Consider the following 26,844-nt stretch of genomic DNA (forward strand, 5'->3'; position numbering starts at 1 on the left):
TAGAATCGAAGGGCTTTAGAGTCAACCTAGCTAAAACCAAAATCCTAATAAGTAGGAAGGTAGATAAAACACAAACCCCTTCAGGTAGATGGCCCTGCTCAGTATGTAGAAAAGGAGTAGGTAGTAACTCTATAAGATGTACCCGGTGCAAGCTATGGACACATAAGAGGTGCAGCAATATCAAAGGCAGGTTAACTAGGAAGTTAGCTTTTGTATGTGGCAGATGTTCAGGTGCAATAAACACTGTAAACAAACAGGAAACAACTTCTATCTCATTCCAGGGTGAAAAACTAGAGGTAGTCGATAGCTTCCACTATCTGGGTGACCAAGTTAGTAGTGGGGGTGGGTGCGCTGAAAGTGTAGCTGCTAGAATAAGAATAGCCTGGGCAAAGTTTAGAGAGCTCTTACCCCTGCTGGCGACAAAGGGACTCTCACTCAGAGTAAAAGGCAGACTGTATGACGCATGTGTACGAACAGCCATGCTACATGGCAGTGAAACATGGGCTGTGACTGCTGAGGACATGCGTAAGCTCGCAAGGAATGAAGCCAGTATGCTCCGTTGGATGTGTAATGTCAGTGTGCATACCCGTCAGAGTGTAAGTATTTTGAGAGAAAAGCTGAACAGTAGAAGCATCAGTTGTGGTGTGCAAGAGAGACGATTGCGCTGGTATGGACATGTGGTGAGGATGGATGAGGATAGCTGCGTGAAAAGGTTCCACACCCTAACAGATGAGGGAATCCATGGAAGATGAAGACCTGGGCTGAGGTGGTGAGGCAAGACCTTCGAACATTGGGCCTCAGCGAGGCGATGACTACTGACCGAGACCTTTGGAAATGTGCTGTGCGTGAGAAGACCCGGCAAGCCAAGTGAGATCGTTGCCAGTGCCCCTGGTCTGGCTCTTGTGCGGGTGGCACATAAAAGACACCATTTTGAGAGTGGCCGTTGCCAGTACCACCTGACTGGCCTTCGTGCGGGTGACACGTAAAAGCACCCACTACACTGTCGGAGTGGTTGGCGTTAGGAAGGGCATCCAGCTGTAGAAACTCTGCCAAATTAGATTGGAGCCTGGTGTTGCCATCCGGTTTTACCAGTCCTCAGTCAAATCGTCCAACCCATGCTAGCATGGAAAGTGGACGTTAAACGATGATGATGATGATGATCTAATTAGTTAGTATTTAAGTTTCGTAACATGTATAAATCTAATAACTATTTCTGGATAATTTTCTTTTCCTCCCTCTATTGTGGTAAAAGTTTATAAAACATTTCATCCTTTTGTTATAATTATTCTTCTTAATAATCCTCTGAATGACCCTTAACTTTAACTTTATACAATATAGCAGTATTGCTTATAATAGTAAACAATAGTACTACATGATAAAATTTCCCCTGTTTTCATTTCAGCCCCCTTAATTGTACCAGTAAAAGGGAATAAATAAAACAAACACAGACAACAGGTTGAGTTAAAACGTTTATATTTAAGTAGCAAAGGTCGGATGAAGAGTTCAAACGGCAAAATAGCCAAGAGTCCATATTGCAGGGGTGTGGAGAGGGTGGGTAAAGGAGCTGGTAGGTTGGATGGATGGAACGGGTGTGATATGAAGGAGATTTGACTGCTGTTTCTAACAAGTGTAACTACCATGTAGAGGTGTCCCTCATTGGCTCATACATACAGAGATAAGACAGTAGAGTGTGATTTGAGGGAGATTTGGTTGCTATTTCTAGCAGGTCCAGCTACCATGTAGAGGCCTCCCTCATTGGCTCATACATATATACATAGATAAGAGAGTAGGGTGTGATTTGAAGGAGATTTGGTTGCTATTTCTAGCAGGTCTAGCTACCATGTAGAGGCCTCCCTCATTGGCTCATACATGTATACATAGATAGAAGCATCAGTTGTGGTGTGCAAGAGAGACGATTGCGCTGGTATGGACATGTGGTGAGAATAGATGAGGATAGCTGCGTGAAAAAGTGCCACACCCTAACAGTTGAGGGAACCCGTGGAAGAGGTAGGCCCAGGAAGACCTGGGCTGAGGTGGTGAGGCAAGACCTTCGTACATTGGGCCTCACCGAGGCGATGACTACGGACCGAGACCTTTGGAAATGGGCTGTGCGTGAGAAGACCCGGCAAGCCAAGTAAGATCGTTGCCAGTGCCCCTGGACTGGTTCTTGTGCGGGTGGCACATGAGATGCACCATTTTGAGCGTGGCCGTTGCCAGTACCGCCTGACTGGCTCCCGTAGGATTTTCGAGCGAGATCGTTGCCAGTGCCCCTGGACTGGCTTGTGCGGGTGGCACATAAAAGACACCATTTCGAGCGTGGCCGTTTTCGTGCGGGTGACACGTAAAAGCACCCACTACACTCTCTGAGTGGTTGGCGTTAGGAAGGGCATCCAGCTGTAGAAACTCTGCCAAATTAGATTGGAGCCTGGTGTTGCCATCCGGTTTCACCAGTCCTCAGTCAAATCGTCCAACCCATGCTAGCATGGAAAGCGGACGTTAAACGATGATGATGATGATGATAAGAGAGTAGGGTGTGATTTGAGGGAGATTTGGTTGCTATTTCTAGCAGGTCTAGCTACCATGTAGAGGCCTCCTTCATTGGCTCATACATACATATATCCAGATAAGAGAGTAGGGTGTGATTTGAGGGAGATTTGGCTGCTATTTCTAGCAAGTCCAGCTACCATGTAGAGGCCTCCCTCATTGGCTCATACATACATATATACATAGATAAGAGAGTAGGGTGTGATTTGAGGGAGATTTGGTTGCTATTTCTAGCAGGTCTAGCTACCATGTAGAGGCCTCCCTCATTGGCTCATACATACATATATACATAGACAAGAGAGTAGGGTGTGATTTGAGGGAGATTTAGTTGCTATTTCTAGCAGGTCTGGCTACCATGTAGAGGCCTCCCTCATTGTCTCATACATACATATATACATAGATAAGAGAGTAGGGTGTGATTTGAGGGAGATTTGGCTGTTGTTCTTTACAGTTTAGGTGACTGTATAGCTCATCTTGATGGATATTGGGTGTTGTATGTTGGTGCAAGTGGCGGTAGAGGGGAGGGGAGACTTTCGGAGAGGGGAGGGGCTGTGTCATCACAGTTTAGTAGTTGTGTGTGTGTTTATGTATGTGGCAAAGTTGTGGGGGGAGGTTGATAGAGGGAGGGAGACTGAGACAGAGAGAGAGAGTGAGAGCGGGTGATGGTAGTCTTGGGATAGGAAGTGGTGGTTTGAAGGGACCACGATGATGTTTGATGTTTGGTGATGTGAGGTGAGGTTTCAGTGTGGTCGAGCAGAGATTAGATCCTGGAGAGCTGATGTAAGAGGTTTGATGGTAGTATGGCTTCGAGGTTTTCTATGAGGCAGCTGATTGGAAGATACATCCAACCCAGGACCTGAGCAGAATAAAGAGAGAGAACACAAATATAATCAGAGTAAAAATAATCATTTCTGTTATAGGCACAAGGCCTACAATTTTTTTTTGGGGGGGGGGGGGAAATAATCGAGTACATCGACCCCAGTTTGCAACTGGTACTTAATTTATCAACTCCAAAGGGATGAAAAGCTATGTCAGCCTCGGTGGAATTTGAACTCAGAACATAGCGACAGGCAAAACACCACAAAGCATTTCGTCTAGCGTGCTAACAATTCTGCCAGTTTAACACCTTAATAATAATAATAATTTCTAGTGTAAGCACAAGGCCTGGATTTTGTGGGGACGGGGGACGGTCGATCACATTGACCTCAGTATGCAACTGGTACTTATTTCATCAACCTCAAAAGGATGAAAGGCAAAGTTGAACACAGAATGTAAAGATGAACAAAATGCTGCTCAGTATTTTGCCTGGCGTACTAACGGTGCTGCCATCTCACTGCCTCCATCGCATTAATTATTGGGAATATTTCACAGAATTAATGGTAGACTTATTGGGTTATTTCTGAAAGCTTTATTCCAAGAAACCTGAAAGCATAACCCGAGTTGTGTCTGTATCAGAAGATAGTCTCTCATCTGCTAATCATTGGAAGGCAAAGGAAATTGGACGGAATACAATGAATAATTACTCTTTTACTTGTTTCAGTCATTTGGCTGCAGCCATGCTGGAGCGCCGCCTTTAGTCGAGCAAATCGACCCCAGGACTTATTCTTTGTAAGCCTAGTACTTATTCTATTGATCTCTTTTGCTGAACCGCTAAGTTACGGGGACGTAAACACACCAGCATCAGTTGTCAAGTGATGTTCTGGGGAAAAACACACACACAAACATATATATATATATATATATATATATACACATACATATATACAATGGGCTTCTTTCAGTTTCCATCTACCAAATCCACTCACAAGGTTTTAGTCGGCCCAAGACTATAGTAGATGACACTTGTCCAAGACTTAATACACAGCACTCATAGAATTATTTTCTGCTTTTGTCCATTCAGAAAAAAAAAAAAAAAAAAAACATTTCAAAATTTACACGGTCACAATTTCCTATCCAGAAAACAAAAACAGTAAAAAAAAAAAAAAAATTTTAGATGTAAAATATAGGGGGTCACAATTTAATGCAACATGGTATACTCTGAAAACCACATCATCGATAATATATGAGCCAAGGTGAGGGGTCAGAGCCAATACATATTTCAATTCACCAGCACCTCCACCACCACCACCACCACCACCTCTCTCTGCCTCTCTTTGGCCTCAAAACATCACCTCTCTGCTAAAATTTTACTCCTAACTCTCCTCATCAACTAACTTTTTTTAACCGCATCATATCATGGCTGCTTCTCTCTCCCTCTTCAACTGATCACATGAAAGCATTACAGACAAGCTAAGTAACAGAATGACAAACAGAATTATAGTAATAATGATCGTTTCAAACTTTAGCACAAGACCAGCAATTCCAGGGGAGGCAGGTAAGTCAATTACATCGACCCCAGTGCATAACTGGTACTTATTCCATCAACCCTGAAAGGATGAAAGGCAAAGGCGATTTTGGTGGAATTTGAACTTACCGTTTTAGCAACAGTTCCCATGGGTTCTGGGTATTGGTGTGTGAGGAGTGCCAGGAGTGCTGTGAAGGAACAGAGACCGGCTGTGAAGAGGATGAAGAATGGAAGTTCCTTTTTGGGATACACAGACACCTCATGGAAGGCTGAAATAATAATAATAATAATAATAACAATAAAGTCTGTTTACTAATTGACATATACATACCTTGTGACCATAATATCTCGGCAAAAGAATTTGATAAGCCCAGAAAATATAAAATTCGCTCATTGAAATTGAAAAGATGTGGCATCTCAAGATGGTTAGATACCAGTGATTGTATGGGGCACTTGCAATGATCAAAAAAAGAAACTGAAAGTGTTTGAGGATGATCCCTGCAGAAAGGGCAAAACATTGTCTTCACTGGTCAGAAGAACATTGAGAAGTACAATTGTCACTGTGAATTTTCTTTCCTTTTTACCCCCCCCCCCCATCTTATTCGTTTATTTTAGAACTTGTTTCAGTCATTTGACAACGGCCAAGCTGGAGCACCACCTTTAGTTGAGGAAATCAACCCCCAGGAATTATTTTTCGTAAGCCTAGTACTTATTCTATTGGTCCCTTTTGCCGAACCACTAAGTTACAGAGATGTAAACACACCACCATCAATTGTCAAGATGTTGGGAGAGGGGAACAAACACAGACATACAAACATATATATATATATATATATATATATATATATATATACACATATATATACACACACACATATATATATATACACATATATACGACGGACTTCTTTCAGTTTCTGTCTACCAAATCCAATCACAAGGCTTTGGTCGGCCCAAGGCTATAGTAGAAGACACTTGCCCAAAGCAGAGTGAGCCAGCAGGAGTCCTGGGGTGGAACAAGAAAGAAATGGTTGTACAATATCCATAGTCTCAGGTGGTCATTCTTGGGAATCCAGCCAGAAAGTATAAAGATGTTTGCTTCTGATAGGACCCTATGGAGGAGGGGTCTAAGGACTCCAACCCTACAACTGGCAGGAGACTTGGATACTTCTCATAGGACCCTATGGAGGAGGGGCCTGAGGCCTCTTACCTCAACAATCCCCTCAGGAGTAGTGGTCAAGAAGATGGATGGATGTAAAGAGCCATAATAAAACACTACAGGATATTTTGTCTGATGCTCAACCGGTTATTTTGTCAATAATTTGATGATGCTAGGAAGAAGAATTTAGCAGAGGTACTTACATGGTAAAAGTTCTCTATCGATGCTTTCTGTACAGGTGGGGTAGGGATAAAAAAGGTGACCCTTCTCCAAAGGATAAGGGATCATACGGAAAGCTGTGGAGAAAGAAAAGAGAAACAGCTGTTATTACAGAATGGATTGACCCTTTCAGCATTCAGGGATTACTCTGTCAAATCTAATCCTTATTTATTTCCCGTTTTGAATTAATCCTGGATTATCTCATAGCTTTCAGTTTTCAATGATGTGATTGTTTAGTTTTAAAATGACATTGCATGGTAAGTGTGAGAAGGCTGATCTGGCTAGCTTGGACAAAAAAACAGGTTCAATATTAGGGACCCAGATATGGCTGGCTTAAATGCTAAAGGGAGATATGTACATATATATATATATATATGTATGTATAACCCTTTTCTATTCAGATTACTCAGTGAAATCATCATTATCATCGTCATTTAATGTCCTTTGTCCATGCTGGCATGGGTTAGGTGATTTAACCTGGGCTGGAAGGCTGGACCAGGCTCCAGTCTGATTTGGCATGGTTTCTATGGCTGGATGCCTTTACTAATGCCAACCACTTCCAGAGTGTGATGGGTGCTTTTACATGCCACCGGCACAGGTGCCATTTGTGTGGCACCAGTCTCTGCCACAAATGCAATTTTAATCGGTTTCACAGATCTTTTTCTTCTCAAGCACAACATAATGCCAAGGTCTTGGTCGTTCGTCATTGCCTCTGTGAAGCCCGGTGTTCAGAAGGTGCCGTTCATGTGCCAGTTACGCGACACCAGCATCAACCGCAACTACAATTTCAATGTAAAGCGTGATGTTGATGTCATGTAACCGGCACCTCCTGTGCCGGTGGCACATAAAAAGCACCTTTCAAGCATTGGGCCTTGCGGAGGCAAAGTGGCTGATGCTGTTGGTGGCACATGAGAAGCTCCTTTTGAGTGTTGGCCTAATGGAGGTAATGACCAACACCTTTGGCATTATGTCGTACCTGAGAAGAAGACCCATCAGGCCAAGTAAAATCGCTGTCATGGCAGATACTGGTGTCATGCAAATGGCACCCATGCCGGTGGCACATACAAGCTCCCGTTACACTTTTGGAGTGGTTGGTGTTAGGTAGGGCATCCAGCTGTAGAGAACCCTGCCAAATCAGATTGGAACCTGGTGTAGCCCCGGTCAAACTGTCCAACCCATACCAACATGGACAATGGATGTTAAATGATTAAAGTTTTTAATGACTCTTGTAGCTTTAAGATTTTGATGATGTGGTTGATTATTTTGAGAAGGACAATGTAGGGTAGGTGTAGTGGTGAGGATGTGGGGTGCAGTGTGTGATCTAGTGGTGGTGGTGGTGTGGTGTAATATGGTCCATTCTCTTTGAGAGTTGTGTGGGTAAGTGGTGCTATTAATGTAGCGTGAAATGTAGCCCAGCAGGTCATCACGCGACCCCCTGAACCTCACCACCACAACCCTAAAAACAACAACAACAACAATACTTACTGCCCTCCCATGTGCAGTGTAAGAGGTTGAGGGCACCATCAACCCGTTTCCAATGTGGTAGGTGAAAGAAGGCATAGGCTATGGCCTCGCTGTCACCTCTCTTCAGGATGTGTTCAGGAGGTAGTATGAGGCTTTTCATCTCCAGCAGGTACTGAAATATAAGAGAAGATAAGAAAGCAGGTGAGACTATCTGGACATATAGGGGACATAGAATATAAGAATTCACACGTGCACATACACATACAAATCTGCCCATACACACACATGGTTCACAATATCCCAAAGTGTGTATGCATGTGATTGGGGACCACATGTGAATTTATGTTCCCACTGACACTCCAAACATGACCTCTACACCTTAGCAACAAATGACTACAGCCATATGCATCACAATATCATCAATGGGCGTAATGTGAATTCCAACCTTTGTCCTTCAAGCGTACGTGTGTCTATACTTTATACGTATATTTGTGAGTGTGTGTGAGTGTCTATATGATTGTGTGTGCTTGTATATATGTATAAGCATGGTTATATGTGTATATATGTATCTAAGACGTTGTATCCATTCAGCGTTAGACGGTGGTGAGAGGGGCAAATGCACACACACACACATATATGTGTGTGTCTATGTATGTGTGTGTGTGCATCTATGTATGTGTATATGTGTATATATATATATATATATATATGTGTGTGTGTGTGTGTGTGTGTGTGTGTGTGTTTATATTATTAATAAATTCATAAACTTATCAATAATATTCTCAGGAAATCAATATTTAATATTTCGAACGATATATGTCCAATATGACATGGTAATATAATAAATTTTAAATTTTAAATATAAATATACGAAACATAAATATAAATATGTATAAAAATATGAATGTAGACAAAGATACATGTGAATATAAATGCGGAATTACTGATAGTATGCTGATCTTTTGATCCCATTGTGATTATAGTAATATCCGCGAAACGATCGTCAGATGTTTAATTCTTTAAATTTTAGGGGTTTTTTTATGTTTTAGACATTACAATATTCACGCTTAATTACGCATTAATTTTTATACGCATTAATTTTTATACGCATTTATATTCACATGTATCTTTGTCTACATTCATATTTTTATACATATTTATATTTCGTATATTTATATCTTAAATTTTAAATTTATTATATTACCATGTCATATTCGACATATATCTTTCGAAATATTAAATATTGATTTCCTGAGAATATTGATAAGTTTATGAATTTATTAATAATATAAACACACACACACACACACACACACACACACACATATATATATATATATATATATACACATATACACATACATAGATGCACACACACACATACATAGACACACACATATATGTGTGTGTGTGTGCATTTGTCCCTCTCACCACCGTCTAACGCTGAATGGATACAACGTCTTAGATACATATATACACATATAACCATGCTTATACATATATACAAGCACACACATATATATATATATATATATATACACATATACACATACATAGATGCACACACACACATACATAGGAGTCATACCCTATGACTGGTGTAGCAGCATCATAGTCAACTGCTACAAAGGTAAAGGGGACGCTTTAGATACAAATAATTACAGAGGCATCAAGCTGTTAGATCAGGTTATGAAAGTTACAGAGAGGGTCATAGCCCAACTAATTAGGGAGCGAATCAATTTAGATGAGATGCAGTTTGGGTTCGTGCCAGGTAAAAGCACTACTGATGCCTTATTTCTAGTGAGACAGTTGCAAGAGAAATACCTAGCCAAGGATAAACCTCTGTACCTGGCTTTCGTTGACATGGAGAAAGCCTTTGACAGGGTCCCCCGATCCCTTATCTGGTGGTCAATGAGGAAACTTGGGATAGAAGAATGGCTAGTGAGAGCTGTGCGAGCCATGTACAGAGATGCGGCCAGTAAGGTGAGGGTTGGAAATGAGTACAGCAATGAATTCCGGGTAGAGGTAGGGGTCCACCAAGGTTCCGTCCTCAGCCCCCTATTATTTACCATAGTCCTCCAGGCAATCACAGAGGAGTTCAAGACAGGTTGCCCCTGGGAGCTCCTCTATGCTGATGACCTTGCCCTAATTGCGGAGTCACTATCAGAACTAGAGGAGAAGTTTCAGGTGTGGAAGCAAGGTCTAGAACTGAAGGGCCTTAGAGTCAACCTAGCTAAAACCAAAATCCTAATAAGTAGGAAGGTAGATAAAACACAAACCCCTTCAGGTAGATGGCCCTGCTCAGTATGTAGAAAAGGAGTAGGTAGTAACTCTATAAGATGTACCCGGTGCAAGCTATGGACACATAAGAGGTGCAGCAACATCAAAGGCAGGTTAACTAGCAAGTTAGTTTTTGTTTGTGGCAGATGTTCAGGTGCAATAAAGACTGCAAACAAACAGGAAACAACTTCTATCTCATTCCAGGGTGAAAAACTAGAGGTAGTCGATAGCTTCCGCTATCTGGGCGACCAAGTTAGTAGTGGGGGTGGGTGCGCTGAAAGTGTAGCTGCTAGAATAAGAATAGCCTGGGCAAAGTTTAGAGAGCTCTTACCCCTGCTGGCGACAAAGGGACTCTCACTCAGAGTAAAAGGCAGACTGTATGACGCATGCGTACGAACAACCATGCTACATGGCAGTGAAACATGGGCTGTAACTGCTGAGGACATACGTAAGCTCGCAAGGAATGAAGCCAGTATGCTCCGTTGGATGTGTAATGTCAATGTGAATACCCGTCAGAGTGTAAGTATCTTGAGAGAAAAGCTGAACATTAGAAGCATCAGTTGTGGCGTGCAAGAGAGACGATTGCGCTGGTATGGACATGTGGTGAGAATGGAGGAGGATAGCTGCGTGAAAAAGTGCCACACCCTAACAGTTGAGGGAACCCGTGGAAGAGGTAGGCCCAGGAAGACCTGGGCTGAGGTGGTGAGGCAAGACCTTCGTACATTGGGCCTCACCGAGGCGATGACTACGGACCGAGACCTTTGGAAATGGGCTGTGCGTGAGAAGACCCGGCAAGCCAAGTAAGATCGTTGCCAGTGCCCCTGGACTGGTTCTTGTGCGGGTGGCACATGAGATGCACCATTTTGAGCGTGGCCGTTGCCAGTACCGCCTGACTGGCTCCTGTAGGATTTTCGAGCGAGATCGTTGCCAGTGCCCCTGGACTGGCTTGTGCGGGTGGCACATAAAAGACACCATTTCGAGCGTGGCCGTTTTCGTGCGGGTGACACGTAAAAGCACCCACTACACTCTCTGAGTGGTTGGCGTTAGGAAGGGCATCCAGCTGTAGAAACTCTGCCAAATCAGACTGGAGCCTGGTGTTGCCATCCGGTTTCACCAGTCCTCAGTCAAATCGTCCAACCCATGCTAGCATGGAAAGCGGACGTTAAACGATGATGATGATGATGATGATAAACACACATATATATATATTTATTTGCTCAAAATAATAGGGCACTCAATATAAGTTCAGTTACATATTCTTTTAGAATATTACTTATAAAAGTTTTATATATATATATATATATATATATATATATATATATATAAAACAGTTAACAAATTAAGTCGTGTATACAACTTGAACTCACACATATCAGTACATAAACATACGTTCACATGTACACATACACAGACACGTCTACACACTTACCTAAATACTCACGTACACACTTACATACATACATACATACATGCGTATAGGCATGCACACATGCATATGCAAGTACACATATGCATACACACACACACATACGTACATATATATCATGAACTGTTACTTTCTCAGATGCAGCACGGAATTTTGTCAGCGAACAGGTTGCAGTCTCAAAGCAACGAAAATATTTTTGGAAATTATATTTAAATGTTGAAGTGAATATAATGGTTCTTGTGTTTCTTAAATGGCTTATAAACACCTTCCACGCTACAGTTGTTTGTGTGTATATATATATATATATATATATATATATACAGCAGGGTTCTTTCAGTTTCCGTCTACCAAATCCACTCAAGGCTTTGGTTAGCCCGAGGCTATAGTAGAAGACACTTGCCCAAGATGCCATGCAGTGGGACTGAACCTGGAACCATGTCATTAGTGAGCAAGCTACTTACCACACAGCCACTCCTATACAAGAGGGGAAGTCAAAAATTTTCTGCACTTTCGCCATAAAATATCTTTATTATTGTCACACGGCTTTCTGCGCATGCATGCTTGTAGTTGGTGCTATTGTGGTGACATGATCCAAGTTGGAGCCAGATCGTGCCATTTTTCTTTCTGGTTTTACAGTGTAAGCATGGCTGCTCCCCTAGCGATGTGCACCAAAGAAGAACAAAGAGCAGTGATCCAAGAGATGATTAATGGTGAGCCAGTTCATCATTAGCATCTCTCGAGCTTGCTGAATCTTCTCATCAGTAGTGAAGATTGATGGGCATTCTGCTCCCTCTTTGTGCGTCACGCCTTTCCAATCACAACTAAATTTCTCAATCCACCCCCACACATACACTTCTACATGGTAGTTCACTGTCCCGATGTTGTGCTAAAACCTCACTTTGAATTCCAGCACCTGACACACCTTCCGACCAGAGAAACTGGATCACTGCTCTTTGTTCTTCTTTGGTGCACATGGCTTGTGGAGTGGCCATGCTTATGTGGTACGATCAGGCTCAAACTTCATTTACGTGAGCTTAATAGTACCAACTAGAAGCAAGCATGCGCATAAGGCAGTGTGACAATAATAAAGATATGTCGTAGCAAAAGTACAGGATAATTTTGACTTCCACTTGTGTGTGTGTGTGTGTATGTACATACACACATATATATATTCACACATACACACATAGAGTGTCATCTTACCTTAGGTGCATGAGGATTAAATTCCACAGCTCTGTGAATGGCTTCAACAGCTGACATCTCTGCTGAGCTGAGACCTCTTTTAGAAGCAACATCTGGGGAAAATCTGTAAAGAAAATCAATAACAAAATAAACAGCCACAAAACCTTATTGACCAGACAGAAACTGGGCGGCTTTGGGTGGGAATTGATTTGAGCTGGGATGACCTGTTGGGTGAACACTCCTTCCCGATTAGATCACTGAGAAATGTGCAATGTAATCAGAGAGAAAGGCAGGTGTGAAATGTGGCCAGTGAGAGAAGAAGATTTGATCAAACTAGAAAGTATTTGAAAATGTTTGCTTTCACTAAATCCTCAAAGTTTGTACTTCTAGTATTTGAGTGAAATTCAAAAGGTGGCTGGCATCGTTGGAAGGCTTTCCATCAATAAATTTTACTCTTGCCTCCATTGGTTTGGTGCAGCCAATGAGAGACGCCTGCACTCATCTCAGTCACTCAAGTCACTAAGGAAAGTTTCATACTCAACTCAGTCAGCCAAAACATCAACTTTGTTGCACTCGACCAATGAAGAAAACTTGGCCGAGTCACTCAAGTGATTGAGGGAAGGCTGTACTTAACCACTGATAGCCTGTAAGGGGTCACTCGACTGGCTTAGTAATCACAGCTAAATCCTTTCTGAAACTTCAATGGAGGAAAGATACAGTTGATAACATAGTTCTAGACAGTTTAAAAGTCACACAGGATGGTCATAGCTGGAATGTCTTTCAATCTAGTTTAGCTCTGACACAACAACAACAACAACAAGTTAAAAAGGTTACTTACTTGTCTGCTACAGCTCGGGCTTTTAGTAATGCTGCTGTGTAACATATTGTAGCTGACTTTGGAAGATTTATATCTGTTAATATATACATAGGGTATGAATAAAATCAAATATCTACATGTGTGTGTGTGTGTGTGTGTCAATACATGTATTGACATAAGGTGTGTATAAAGTCAAATACGTGTGTGTGTGTGTGTCAATACATGTATTGACATAAGGTGTGTATAAAGTCAAATACGTGTGTGTGTGTGTGTGAGAGAGAGAGAATGAACACAAGAGACATAGCTTGAATGAATGGTGGCTTCGTTTTCAATCACTGCACAAATATCAACAGACACTCACACAAAGTGGCGAGCTAGCAGAAATGTTAGCATGCCAGGCGAAATGCTGTGGTATTCCGTCTGTCTTTACATTCTGAGTTCAAATCTCAGCAAGGTTGACTTTGCCTTTCATCCTTTCAGGGTCAATAAATTAAGTACCAGTTTATGTACTGGGGTTGATATAAATTGACTGGCCCTCTACCAAAAATTTCAGGCCTTGTGCCAAGGGTAGAAATGAAACAGACACCCACGCACGCACACACACAGATTCAATGTGCCTGTGGGTTTTTGTTCTCAACCTGGGACTTTCAGAAGAAAGAACCTCAGCTCGCTGAAACAAACTACTTCATCATTTGGTTCCAAAGCAAACTGCTTTATCACAAAGCTACACACGCGTGCATGTGTGTGTGTGTCTTTTACTTCTTTCAGGCATTGCGAAAGCAGCTACACAGGGGCACGGTGCCTTAAAGGGTTTCTTCAAGCAAAATCGATCCCCACAACTTCTTTTTAAGTTTGGGGCTTAGTCTGCCAGTCTCTGGTGTTGTGAAGCAAGGATGGAGTGGGTCTGTGGGTGGGACACAGACAAACACAGAGATATGTACACACTCACACACATGTATGTATGTATTTCTCTGTGTGTGTGTGTGTGTGTGTGTGTGCATGTATGTATATACATGTGTGTGTGTGTGTGTGTGTGTGTATGTATATTTATATAAATGTGCATATGTATGTGTGTGTCTGGTTTATCGGTAAAACATAAATTGTAAAAAGAAGCATGCTCTAAGTTATAGAGCAGTATATTGTAAAGAGAGACAAGGCCAGTCTACGAGATTAAAACCAGTCGGTGCATGGCCTCTATAGTCACGGGGCCACTCACTACAGAGGCTATGTGCCAACAGGTTTTGGGGTCTGATGATACCCTGTAAAGCTAAGCACTCTATGGATAAGAAACTCAGGGTAATCCCATAGACTGGCTTTATCTATCTTTATATATACATACATACACACACACACACACACACATACAATCTACTTCTATTACTAGACCTGACTCAATAAACCCAACATCATTTCTCTCGTTTCTGTACTCTTATTCTCTTCACCCCATTCTAGCCCTTCTTTTGTCAGAGTTCTCTCTCTTCTCTTCACCTTCTTCACCACATTACTTTCAACAAAAAAAACAAAAAAAAACAGAAAAACCTTCACAGACTAACAAGGTTTCTTTCAAGCCACACAATACAAGATCAAATGTAGAGAGTTCATAATTGTGTGAAGATCTACCACGAAACGTTTCCCCTTCATAGTGTAGGACACACAAGCTGTGTATACAACAGGGACCAGTCCTATCAACATTTATTTCTCCCCAGATTGTTAATTATATCCCTGCTCTTAAGTCTGAATACAACAAATGTGAAAATGACAATTATGATGATGATGGTGTTAAGATAATTAAGATAAACATGTAGTAGGGTTAATATTTTACTGACCATCATATTTTGCTAATACTGCTTGTACATCTGAGTAAGCCTGTAGTTCTAGGAGAGCTTCTATGAGGTTTTCATGAATTGTGAACAGGTTCATCATTGGGAATTCTTTCATTAACTGAAATGAGATTCATAAAGATGGAGGCAGTTGATTGGACTGTATTGAAAGAGGAAAAAAAAAACACACAAAGGTGGGTTGAAGCATGTTACAGGAAAAATAAAAAAGCTGAAACAGGCAATGGAGCTGTGTTGCCAAAACAAAAAAAAGGGGGGGGGGGACTGCACCACAAAAACTGAAAACATGGAAAAGCTGGTTATTACTGTTCAGCTCTATATTTCAAATATTACAAGTTTATGTTGTCAACTCAACCTACGAAATATAAGCTGTGAAATTTCACTGATTTCTTTGCAAGAGTTGAATTCTTAAAAATAAAATCTTGACTCTATAGGCCATAACCCAAAAAAAACAACAACAATATCTGATGGTTTAACAATTCTGCCAATCTACTGCTTTCATACACAAGATTAGAGCTATAATCTCTATATCTTTAATCTCTCAACTGGCACAAATCTGTCCTCGAGTGTTGGTGCCACATCAAAAGCACCCAGTACCCCTTGTAAAGTGATTGGTGTTAGGAAGGGCATCAAAGCACAGAAACCATGTCAAAACAGATAATGGAGCCTGGTACAGCTCCCGTCTTTGCCAGGTCCCGTCAAACTGTCCAGTCTATGCCAGCATGAAAAACAAACAGTAAATGATGATAATAAAAATACAGCCCCACCCACTCAGCCCCCAACACTGTGTTGTATGTAAGAGGGTCCAGAGAAATCTCATATTGTTCTAGAAAGTTTCAGAAAATCCCAGAAAGTCCCAGAAGATTGCAGAAAATTTAAGAATGCTTGAAAAATCATTGGCACTTACATCTCTCATCATTTTCACAGCTTCCTTTGTCCGGCCGAGTTTCCGTGCACACATGGCCAGCCGTCTTTTGATGTAAACTAGAACATTGGTGTCTCTTCCTGAAAAGACAGAGATAAGAGAAGGTGGTTTCATCAATGCTGGACGTGTGAATATGAAAGAGAAGAACGTTGCTTTGAGCTTCGTACTTCCATTTCACTCAGATGAGCATCTCATGTTTGGTTCCCCCCCCCCCCCCATCCATTGTTGATGACATCACATAAAGCTCCTGCAAGTCATTCCACACTGAGCAGCTCAGCCATCTGGATGTTGGGATCCACAATGCTGAGGGAGTCCACTCGTCAGCCCCTACACTCACCTACACAAAGAGCATAAGACACACACACACACACACACACACACACACACACGTCACCGGCAACGACGACAACATCATTTTACATGAATCAAACATCGCAGGTTCACTAATTAGATACAATCAGCAGTTTTAATGAGTGCAGACTGTTGGAATAAAGGAAGGGGTGAGGAGGACCTGAAGTACTGACTCAACAACAAAGTCTCGTCCAACCCATGCCAGCATGGAAGAAGAAACAGTAACAATCTGCACACCACCACCACCACCATCAGTGACCACCCAACCATGCAACAACTTGTACTGGGTTACATGTTACCAGTGATGCATAACAGTGACCTCACCACTGCACATTACCTCTTCTATACTCCACTGAGTGCCACACTACACCTACCTCCACACACCACTTGGACCCTAACCCCAACCCACCCAATGCCATACTCGACCCGAGGCCACACAACACTCCACATCTCTCTACTTACTGTGTGCTGTGTCATGCATCAGTGACTGCTGACATGTCTGTTGTGACTTTTTATAGCTGATCTCTGCATATTTGTATGCTTGCTTGAATAGTTTCTCAGCCTGAAATTATATAGACATGTGTGCATAGATAAACATATACAGACATATATATATATATGTACAGAGTGTTAGAAATGGTGTACAGATATTGTATATTGAGATGAAAAGGAGATTGCCAGAATTTTGGAAAAAAGAAATTTTTATTTATTCATTATTATTATTATTATTCTTCGCGCTTTCATTTGTCTTTGAAATTGTCAAATAATATTGCGAATGTGCAAACAGGTTGTTCATTTCTATAATTCAAATATGGTTTTTTTTTTTGTTTAGAAGAAGAGAACATTATTTTTTTCTTTTGTTTTTATGGGTGACGTTCCAGGACAATGGAGGAAGATCGACAAATACACAGATGGATAGATAGATAGATAGATAGATAGATAGGCAGATGGAGAGATGGATAGACGGATAGATGGATAGATAGATAGACAGATAGATGGATAGATAGATAGACAGATAGATAGATAGATAGATAGGCAGATAGACAGATAGATAGATAGATAGACAGGCAGATGGATAGATAGATAGATAGATAGATAGATAGATAGATAGATAGATACATTTCTTTTATTAGCCACACAGGGCTCAACAAAGATGGGACAGATACAATGTAGAACTTTTCTTTTTGGGAGGGGGAAGGAAAAATATAGATAGATAGATAGATAGATAGATAGATAGATAGATAGATAGATAGATAGATAGATATATAGACAGGCAGATAGGTAGATAGGTAGAGTGAGGGATTTCTTTTCAATTTGGATTGTATTTACCAGTTATTGGATCTAAGTAACATAACACAGTAAAGTGTTCCGTTGCTGATCCAGCTTGTGGTGGGGGATCCCCCACAACAGAGGAGGCTCGTAACGACAATGAATGAACTAATAATCCTTTGTACTATGGGCACAAGGCCTGAAATTTGTGGGGTGGTGATGGTGGGATTTAGTTTAGAGAAAGGTGGGTAGGGCAGTTACCTCGGCAACAGACTGTGACTCCTCTTCAGCCAACAAGATGAGGGACGTAGCACACCTGGAGAGTGAATAAAAGAGACATTAGTTCGATCTTGGCTTTGGAAAGAGAGGGAGAAAGAGTAAGAGATAGGGCAGAAACTGATGAAGCAGCAGAGGGAGAAGATCATCAGAAATAGAGTAAAAGCAATAAGTTGGTTGGAGACTGGAGGAGGATGAGGAGGATGAGGAGGAGGAGGAGGAGGAGGAGGAGGAGGAGGATGAGGAGGGTGAGGAGGAGGAGGAGGAGGAGGAGGAGGAGGAGGAGGATGAGGAGGAGGAGGAGGAGGAGGAGGAGGAGGAGGAGGATGAGGAGGAGGATGAGGAGGATGAGGAGGAGGATGAGGATGATGAGGATGAGGATGATGAGGAGGAGGAGGAGGAGGATGAGGATGAGGAGGATGAGGAGGAGGATGAGGAGGAGGATGAGGAGGAGGATGAGGAGGAGGATGAGGATGAGGAGGATGAGGATGATGAGGATGATAATGAGGAGGATGAGGAGGATGAGGATGAGGATGATGAGGATGATGAGGATGAGGATGATGAGGATGATGAGGAGGATGAGGATGAGGAGGAGGAGGAGGAGGAGGAGGAGGATGAGGATGATGAGGAGGAGGAGGAGGATGATGAGGAGGAGGAGGAGGAGGAGGATGAGGAGGAGGATGAGGAGGAGGATGAGGATGATGAGGATGATGAGGAGGATGAGGATGATGATGATGAGGATGATGAGGAGGATGAGGATGATGATGAGGAGGAGGAGGAGGAGGAGGAGGATGAGGAGGTTGAGGAGGAGAATGAGGATGAGGAGGATGATGAGGATGAGGAGGAGGAGGATGAGGATGATGAGGAGGATGAGGATGAGGATGATGAGGATGATGAGGAGGATGAGGATGATGATGATGAGGAGGATGAGGATAAAGATCTTCAAATAGAAATTAGCAAAATGTGGAACCTGAAGACTAAAACAATACCTGTTGTCATAGGAATGATAGCAAAACTGCGGGTGTATATATGTTTGGGCGTGAGTGTATGTGCGTGTATGCATGTGCGTGTGTATTTTATGTGTGCGTGTGAACGAGGGGTTGTGTGGGGAGGTATATGTGTGTTTACTGCATTTGTATGTGCATGCACGTGTGTGTACATGTATGTGTATGTGCATGTATGCGTGCATGCGCGTGTGTGTATGTATATATACATACATATATAAATATAGAAATATATATATATATAATATATATGCATATATATAAACATACATTTATGTATACATGCATATATATACACACATACATATATATATATATATATATATATATATATATATATATATATGTATATATATATAACCCATGCTAGCATGGAAAGCGGACGTTAAACGATGATGATGATATATATATATATATATATATATATATGTATGTATGTATGTGTGTTTTTTCAGTGTTTGCAAATAACACAGAAAAAATAAATAAACAGTTACCAGGGTAGCAAAGATGCACGCAAGTAACAAGAATGTAACAACCTGTTTATAAAGGTAGAAACTCCAGGTTAAGGTGAAATGTTTTGTATAAGAAAGATAAATAAATAAATGGAGTTAAACGCAGGTGTTAGTCAAATTCTTTTTACTTCCTACATATGCCTTGAAGACAACATTGGTATTGTTCCAGAAAGAATGAAATGGTGTAAAACAATGCAATCTTCTCAGCAGGGAAAGAAACCAAACCCATCAATAAGACATTTTAACAATGTGATGACTGTGTATATGACGAAGGGAATACTGCTAAGTCTTTTTTAAAAATTCATTAGTAGATATAATGTCAAAGGTAGTTTCACTTAGACTTTCTAGATTATCTGTTAATGTTACTTAAAGGAGGCTATAAAGAAAAAATTACCTGTATTAACCCTGTTGACATTAATTCTACCTCTATTAATTAGGACATGACATCAAGTTGTAACGATATTAATGATTTTAATTTCATTTCGAACAACCAAACCGAATATTGTATTTCTGCAGCTTAAGGGAGATAACCGTTATTTAAGCCCCTTTGTAATAGTCTCAGTGATAATTGAAAGAGATAATATATTTTAAATTAGTTGAGGGTTTGTGGTATGGGAAATATGAGTCATTATGCAAGTTAAGGGTGATATCCACAAAGTTGGCTTTAGTTATATCATCATCAAAAACAATGCTTCAGTCCATGTTTCGGAAAAATTTAACTAAGCTGCTCCTAACCCTTTGTAGTTTTTGGTTAGAAGCATTTTGAAGGTAGAGTAGACAATCATCATGGTATAGATCTCCATTGATGTTTGGGAATTGGTCAGCCATTTCAGAAAGAGAATATATACGGACCAAAGCAGCGATTTGTGCTGAATCAGAACTTCTCATCGTGACATCAAAATTGTCAGGTGTATCTTTACGGAGGGCCATAGCTTGTTATCGAATTTAATAATCGATTTCCTGGCGGCCAACACATCATTAATTTCATCCTTGGTGAGACCTGCTTTGTTGTGAGTGAGCCAGAGTAGCTTGTTAAGTCGGATTGGGTTGATAGAAACTAGAAATGTCAAACTGGATAAACTTAGTGCCATTTCTTGTTCTTAATCAAACGAAACCAGTCAACGACTTGGAATGAATTAAAAACATATTCATTTATCTGTATATGTACATATATGTATACAACTGGAAAGGCAACTGACTGTAAAGCAGTGTATCAAGAATATGTATGCTCCCAACCCATGCCAGCATGGAAAAATAGACGTAAAAGGATACTTATGTTACAATATGAAAGTCAAAGCCAGACTTACTCAGAGTTTTTTTCCAGGCCTCTGTGGGCCTCTCGTATTCTCACTTCGGGGTTTCTCTCTCGCCAGGCCATCTGCATAACTGAAGGGAAAGAGAGAAAGAGAGAGATGTATGGTGGGAGGTGTGAGGGGGTAAGGTAGCACAAAGAAAACACACACTCTCGGAGTGGTTGGCGTTAGGAAGGGCATCCAGCTGTAGAAACTCTGCCAAATTTAGATTGGAGCCTGGTGTTGCCATCCGGTTTCACCAGTCCTCAGTCAAATTGTCCAACCCATGCTAGCATGGAAAGCGGACGTTAAACGATGATGATGATGATGACACATACACACACACACACACACAGATATACATATGCAGACATATACACACACACACAATTATCTACATACATATACATACACAAGGGATTTATTCTTTCATTTTTTTTTATTTCAATCATTTGACTGTAGCCATGTTGGAGCACCACCTTTAGTCAAACAAATCAAACCCCAGGACTTATTCTATTGATCTCTTCTGCTGAACTGCTACATTACGGGGACTTAGCAGTTGTCAAAGTGATGATGAGGGGACAAACACACACACACACACACACACACAACGGGCTTCTTTCAGTTTCCATCTGCCAAATCCACTGACTGGGCTTTGGTCGGCCTGAGGCTATAGTAGCAGACACTTTCCCAGGGTGCCATGCAGTGGAATTGAACCCTGAACCATGTGGTTTGTAAGCAAGCTACTTACCACACAGCCACTTCTGCACCTGTGCTGCAAAGTTCTTGGCTTTGGGCGAAAGAAAATCCAGGAGGATCAGTTATTTATCATTTCATTCAACATATTCCCCCTTTCAGATTCACTGACTTAACACAGGGGTCCTTCAGTTTTTCTAAGACCTGTAAAAGAACTTGGAAGGTTGGGCCTCCAACCAGGCCTTTCATGACACCCTTAAAAACCAGGAACTTTTCAGCACCCACCTCATAGATGCACACGCACACACAGATGATTTCTCTGTAGTGATCAAATGTTTGTGTAGACATAAGTTCACCCCCTCCATCAAATCGACATTACCTGTACAGGTGCAACTGGGTGCCACACATCAGATGACAAAATGATTGCAGAGCAATATGAAGTGAAGTACTTTGCTCAACAACACAACACAACACCTGGTCTGGGAACTGAACCCATGATTTTGCAATTGTGAGTGCAACACGCTAAACACCAAGCCTTTAATTTCGTTTACAAGAAACATTTGCAATATGAAAATAAACTCTTATACTATTAATTAGGCCAGTTACAGCCTAATTATGCCAAATGGCAATACCAGGTGTTTTCGAGTTGCACCGAACTGTGCTGATACAATAATAATAATAATAATAATAATCCTTGGATGGAATTTATAAATATTTTAATGCATCCCAATGTGCATTTCCACAAATCATGTTTCTTCAGATCAAAGATGGTATTTCTGGGAGGCTGTAATCTTAAGAAACATGGTTTGTGGAAACACACATAGTGATACATTATAATATTTATTAATTCCATGTAAAGATTATTATTATTATTATTATTATTATTATTACTATATTAGTTAGTTCTTCTTGTTTGTGGAACAAATCAGTCCTTGCCATATGTCATGAAGAACTGCCTCCACCTCCTTAAGATTCCATCAGAAGTTCAGGGCCCAAGGAAGGACACACACAGAAACACGCACATGAAATATATACATCATGTCCCTTCCCACCACCACCACCACCAACAACAACAACAACAGCCTCAGTAAAAACTAACAAAAGTGTACCCACTCTCATATTCCTGTTTGCCAGAATCTCCATCACATGTGAAGAACGTCTGGTGATCCTGCGCTGACAAGTTCATATCATAATAAGTGAGCGGCTCTTTGTCCATTTCCCACGTGAATCGCTGGTATTCGGCACCTCGAAAGAGGTTGAGCGGATTTCGCCATAGCTTACACTCTGTTGGACAGAAACAGCAGAAAGAAAGAAAAGACAATCAACAAAAAGAATCAAAGACATTTTCAAAGAGGAATAGTCTAAGAGGAATCGGGAATTACTGTTAATATTTTTTACTACAAAGGCGGCGGTTAGCTGGTAGAATTGTTATTGGGCTGAATGAAATGCTTCGTGGCATTTCAGTCATCCTTTTGGGGGTCGATAAATGAAATACCACTGGCTCCTGTGCTGGTGGCATGTAAAAAGTACCATCCGAACATGGCTGATGCCAGTGCCGCCGGACTGGCTCCCATGCTGGTGGCACATAAAAAGCACCTGCTACATTCTCAGAGTGGTTGGCATTAGGAAAGGCATCCAGATCAGACTGGAACCTGGTGCAGCCTCCTGGCTTGCCAGTCCTCCGTCAAACTGTCCAACCCATGCCAGCATGGAAAATGGATATTAAACGATGATAATGATGAAACACAATCGACTGGTTTTTAATAAGAGATCCTTATTCACCATTCTTCAAACCTTAAAGCTGCCATGCACAGTAAAACCTTTAACTGACATAGAGAAACAGTGGAGAGAGCACCTGTCCACACTGTGACACTAAAAAGGGTAAAGACCCCCTTGAGTCATGAGTGATCATGGGACTGTGCCTCGAAAGTTCCCCTCCAAAGCACAAGTCCAGGAAAGGTTGTTTACCCAAGCATACCAGCCTCTCCTCTCCCCGCCACTGGTGTTATCCAAGGGAAAGGCAAAGGGGCCGATACAGCTTGGCACCAGTGAAGAGTCACAACTCATTTCTACAGCTGCTCGAGAACCCAATACACAGCCCGGTCCAGGAATCGAACTCACTACCTCATGACTGTGAGCTTGATGTTCTAACCACTGCAACACATGCAATAAGCCACGGTATGCCTCAGTATACTGTATGGTCCTTAACGAGGTGCAGCTAAGATGTATACCCGGCTCTTGGTTGTTTTTGCAAGATGTTGATCACAGAGGGGCTGGATTAAGGCAAGCCCAGGGCTACACAACAACAATAAGATGAACACTGACCTGGCACATGATGCTGTTGGCTGTTGCTGTTACCTCCCTCTGACACGTTGCTGTCACCAGTGCTGCTGCTGTTGTTGCTTCCGCTGCTACCCCCCAGCAGCGGTGAGAGGTGGTTGAGGGAGACTTGCTCTATGAATGAGGTGCCATACTTTTTGAAGTACCACCACTCGAAGATCTGGAGTGAGAGAGAGAGAGTGATGTGTGAGTGAGAGGAGAGGGAGATGTGTGAGTGAGAGGAGAGAGAGAGAGATGTGTGAGTGAGAGGAGAGGGAGATGTGTGAGTGAGGGGAGAGGGAGATGAACAAGAAAAAGCTTTATAAATACAACAGCATGGAGGGAGGGGCAGACAGGATCTTCACCGTGGGGCTTGGCTTGGGCCAGGGTTAGATGTTGGAGGTGGCAGTGGTGGTGGTGGTGGTGGTTGTGATGTTGTCCCTTACACGGGGTGAGGATAATGATTGTGGAACTGTGTAGAAACCAGTTTCAAATTCCGGCACAAGGCCAGCAATTTCAAGGGAGGAGATAAGTTGATTATATTGATCCTCAGTTTATAACTGGTACTTATTCTATCAACACTGAAAGGATGAAAGGCAAAGTTGACCTTGGCAGAATTTGAATTTGGAACTGTGTCGATATTAAGAGCTGGATCGTGCATGTATCTGTGCTTGTGTGTGTGCATGTGTGTGTGTGTGCGTGTGTGTGTATGTGTGTTCTGTTGGTCTCTTTTGCCAAACTGCTAAGTTACATGGGTGTAAACACACCAACATTGGTTGTCAAGTGATGTTGCGGGGACAAACACAGATGTGAAACAGAGTCTTGCTCAAGAACACAACACACAGCCTGGTCCGGGAATCGAACTCACTACCTCATGATTGTGAGCAGGACACTCTAACCATTGAGCCATGCGCCCTTGTATAGGAGGTAAAATACAGAGGAGCCATATTGAAAGAGAGGGTAGAATAAAGGAACAGACAGACAAACAGGTGTGTCACTTACCAATATGAGACCTGAAATCAAAGACGAGGTCCCTGTAAGGGCCACATAGAACTTTGGAGTCAGGGTGTTGAGGAACATTGTGGCTGGAAAAGACAAAAAACAAAACAACAATGAGGGACTTATTTAAAGAATCACCTGAAGATGTGCATTTTACACCTTGGATGGAAGATAATGACTACACAACATCTCACCAATGTACTGAAGGCGTAGAAATGTGTTGAAACAATTGTAGTGATTTTAAATAAAAAAAAGCATATCATTCATTCCATTTTCTATCATTTACCTGTACCTACGTATACATATGTGCAGACACACACACACACACACATACACAGTGCAAAACAGACGTACTAAAGGAATAGAGAGGACTGTGGGTGGAGGGAGGTGGAGGTGATTGTGAGACTGATGATGATGATGATGATGATGATGTTGGTAATGGTGCTGGTGGTGAATATGATGGTGGTGATGGTGATGATGATGATGATGATGATGGTGAAAATTGTGGTGATGCCACTATAACACAGCCGCAAAATGCCTGAAGACAATGATGGCCCTCCGCCCCCCCCCCCCCACACACACACTCCCTCCTACGCCCATTTCCTCCCACCACCACCACTGCGATGACAATGACAACTAAGACATGGCAGTGATTCCAGCCTTGGCAACCACTAGTTACCATAGCAACAGATAAAGCAGCAGTGACGAGACCAGCAGCAACAACACCCAGTCAGTGTGTCTGTGTGTCTGTATGTCTGTATCTGTGTGTTCGTGTACTTGTCTGTGTGCGTGTGTGTGTGTGTGCGTGTGTGCGCATATAACTGTCTGTGTGTTCTGGCTCTGCTGTGTAAAGATGAAGAGGAAGGGTGGAATGCAAAGACAGAAGGGGATGCTGTTACAACAACAACAACAGCAATTATGATGTCATCGAACCATCGAGAAAACTTCTCTTATGTGGTCATTCAATTTGGTAGAAATAACAGCCACAGCACATTCACAAATCTCACAAGGAAAAACTCTTTGGATAATGTAGTCCTAGATACACTATGACTGGACAAAAGACAGGGTGGTCAGAGATGGGACGTCTTTCATCATGGGTCTATCTGGATCAGAACTGACTTGAGACTAACACTAACTATTATACTAAACATTAGATAATGTAGTCCTAGATACACTATGACAGAATAAATGATAGGATGGTTACAGAGGGGACATCTTTGATCCTAAGTCTGTCTGACTCAGGACAGACCTGGAGCAAAACCCCTTTCGTCACCATCAGATTGCACTGAGAAAGTTCCCCTCCGAGGCACAAGTCCGGGCAAGGTTGTTTATGGAAGACCAGCACTCACCCGTGCATACCAGCCTCCCCATCTCTTTGCCACTGATGTTATCCAAGGAAAAACAAAAAACAAAGACAGATACAGTTTGGCACCAATGACATCACAGCCCGGTCTGGGAATCGAACCCACTTTGAATGATGATGATGTTGCTGATGATGTTGATTTTAATTGGAGATGTGTTGATGGTGATGATGGGGATGAAGCAACCAAGACTAAACATGAGAGATTGACAGTTTGTTGATGTTGTCAAACTTCAATGTTCGAAGGTCCCTGTTACTGGATGAAAACAGAAAAGACCCCCTGTAAACACATACACAACAGCCTACAGGCATTACATCAATTACACAGCCCCCCCCCCTCTCACACACACACACACACACACACACATATACAAAGAGAAGAGAAATTGTAAAATGTCCAGGTAAGCAAAAACGTGGCTGTGTGGTAAGAAGCCTGCTTCCCAACCACATGGTCCTGGGTTCAGTCCCATTGTGCGGCAACTTGAGCAAGTGTCTTCTACCATAGCCTTGAGAAAACCGAAGCCCTGTGAGTGGCTTTGATAGATGGAAACTGAAAGAAGCCCATCAT

The 26,844-nt window shown here is 41.9% G+C and overlaps 1 protein-coding gene across 2 annotated transcripts in view; it reads right to left on the minus strand.

Annotated features, from left to right (window-relative positions):
• Positions 1-1,456: 1,456 nt before the first annotated feature.
• Positions 1,457-26,844, minus strand: part of LOC149130271 (protein ST7 homolog) — a 29,889-nt gene continuing 4,501 nt past the window's right edge. For both annotated transcript variants that reach the window (XM_089345584.1, XM_089345583.1), the window contains exons 2-15: positions 24,920-25,002; positions 23,924-24,098; positions 22,712-22,882; positions 20,918-20,996; positions 18,080-18,134; positions 17,012-17,111; positions 16,181-16,278; positions 15,262-15,376; positions 13,457-13,529; positions 12,640-12,742; positions 7,752-7,902; positions 6,251-6,343; positions 5,018-5,157; positions 1,457-3,400 (exon numbers count right to left, since the gene is read on the minus strand). In XM_089345584.1, the coding sequence (XP_089201710.1) occupies positions 3,305-3,400; positions 5,018-5,157; positions 6,251-6,343; positions 7,752-7,902; positions 12,640-12,742; positions 13,457-13,529; positions 15,262-15,376; positions 16,181-16,278; positions 17,012-17,111; positions 18,080-18,134; positions 20,918-20,996; positions 22,712-22,882; positions 23,924-24,098; positions 24,920-24,997 (1,527 nt within the window). In that variant the 5' untranslated portion in view covers positions 24,998-25,002 and the 3' untranslated portion in view covers positions 1,457-3,304. The remainder of the gene's footprint in view (positions 3,401-5,017; positions 5,158-6,250; positions 6,344-7,751; positions 7,903-12,639; positions 12,743-13,456; positions 13,530-15,261; positions 15,377-16,180; positions 16,279-17,011; positions 17,112-18,079; positions 18,135-20,917; positions 20,997-22,711; positions 22,883-23,923; positions 24,099-24,919; positions 25,003-26,844) is intronic.

This window comes from Octopus bimaculoides, chromosome 29, assembly GCF_046866305.1.
Source record: "Octopus bimaculoides isolate indiv1 chromosome 29, ASM4686630v1, whole genome shotgun sequence".
NCBI classification, from domain to species: domain Eukaryota; kingdom Metazoa; phylum Mollusca; class Cephalopoda; order Octopoda; family Octopodidae; genus Octopus; species Octopus bimaculoides.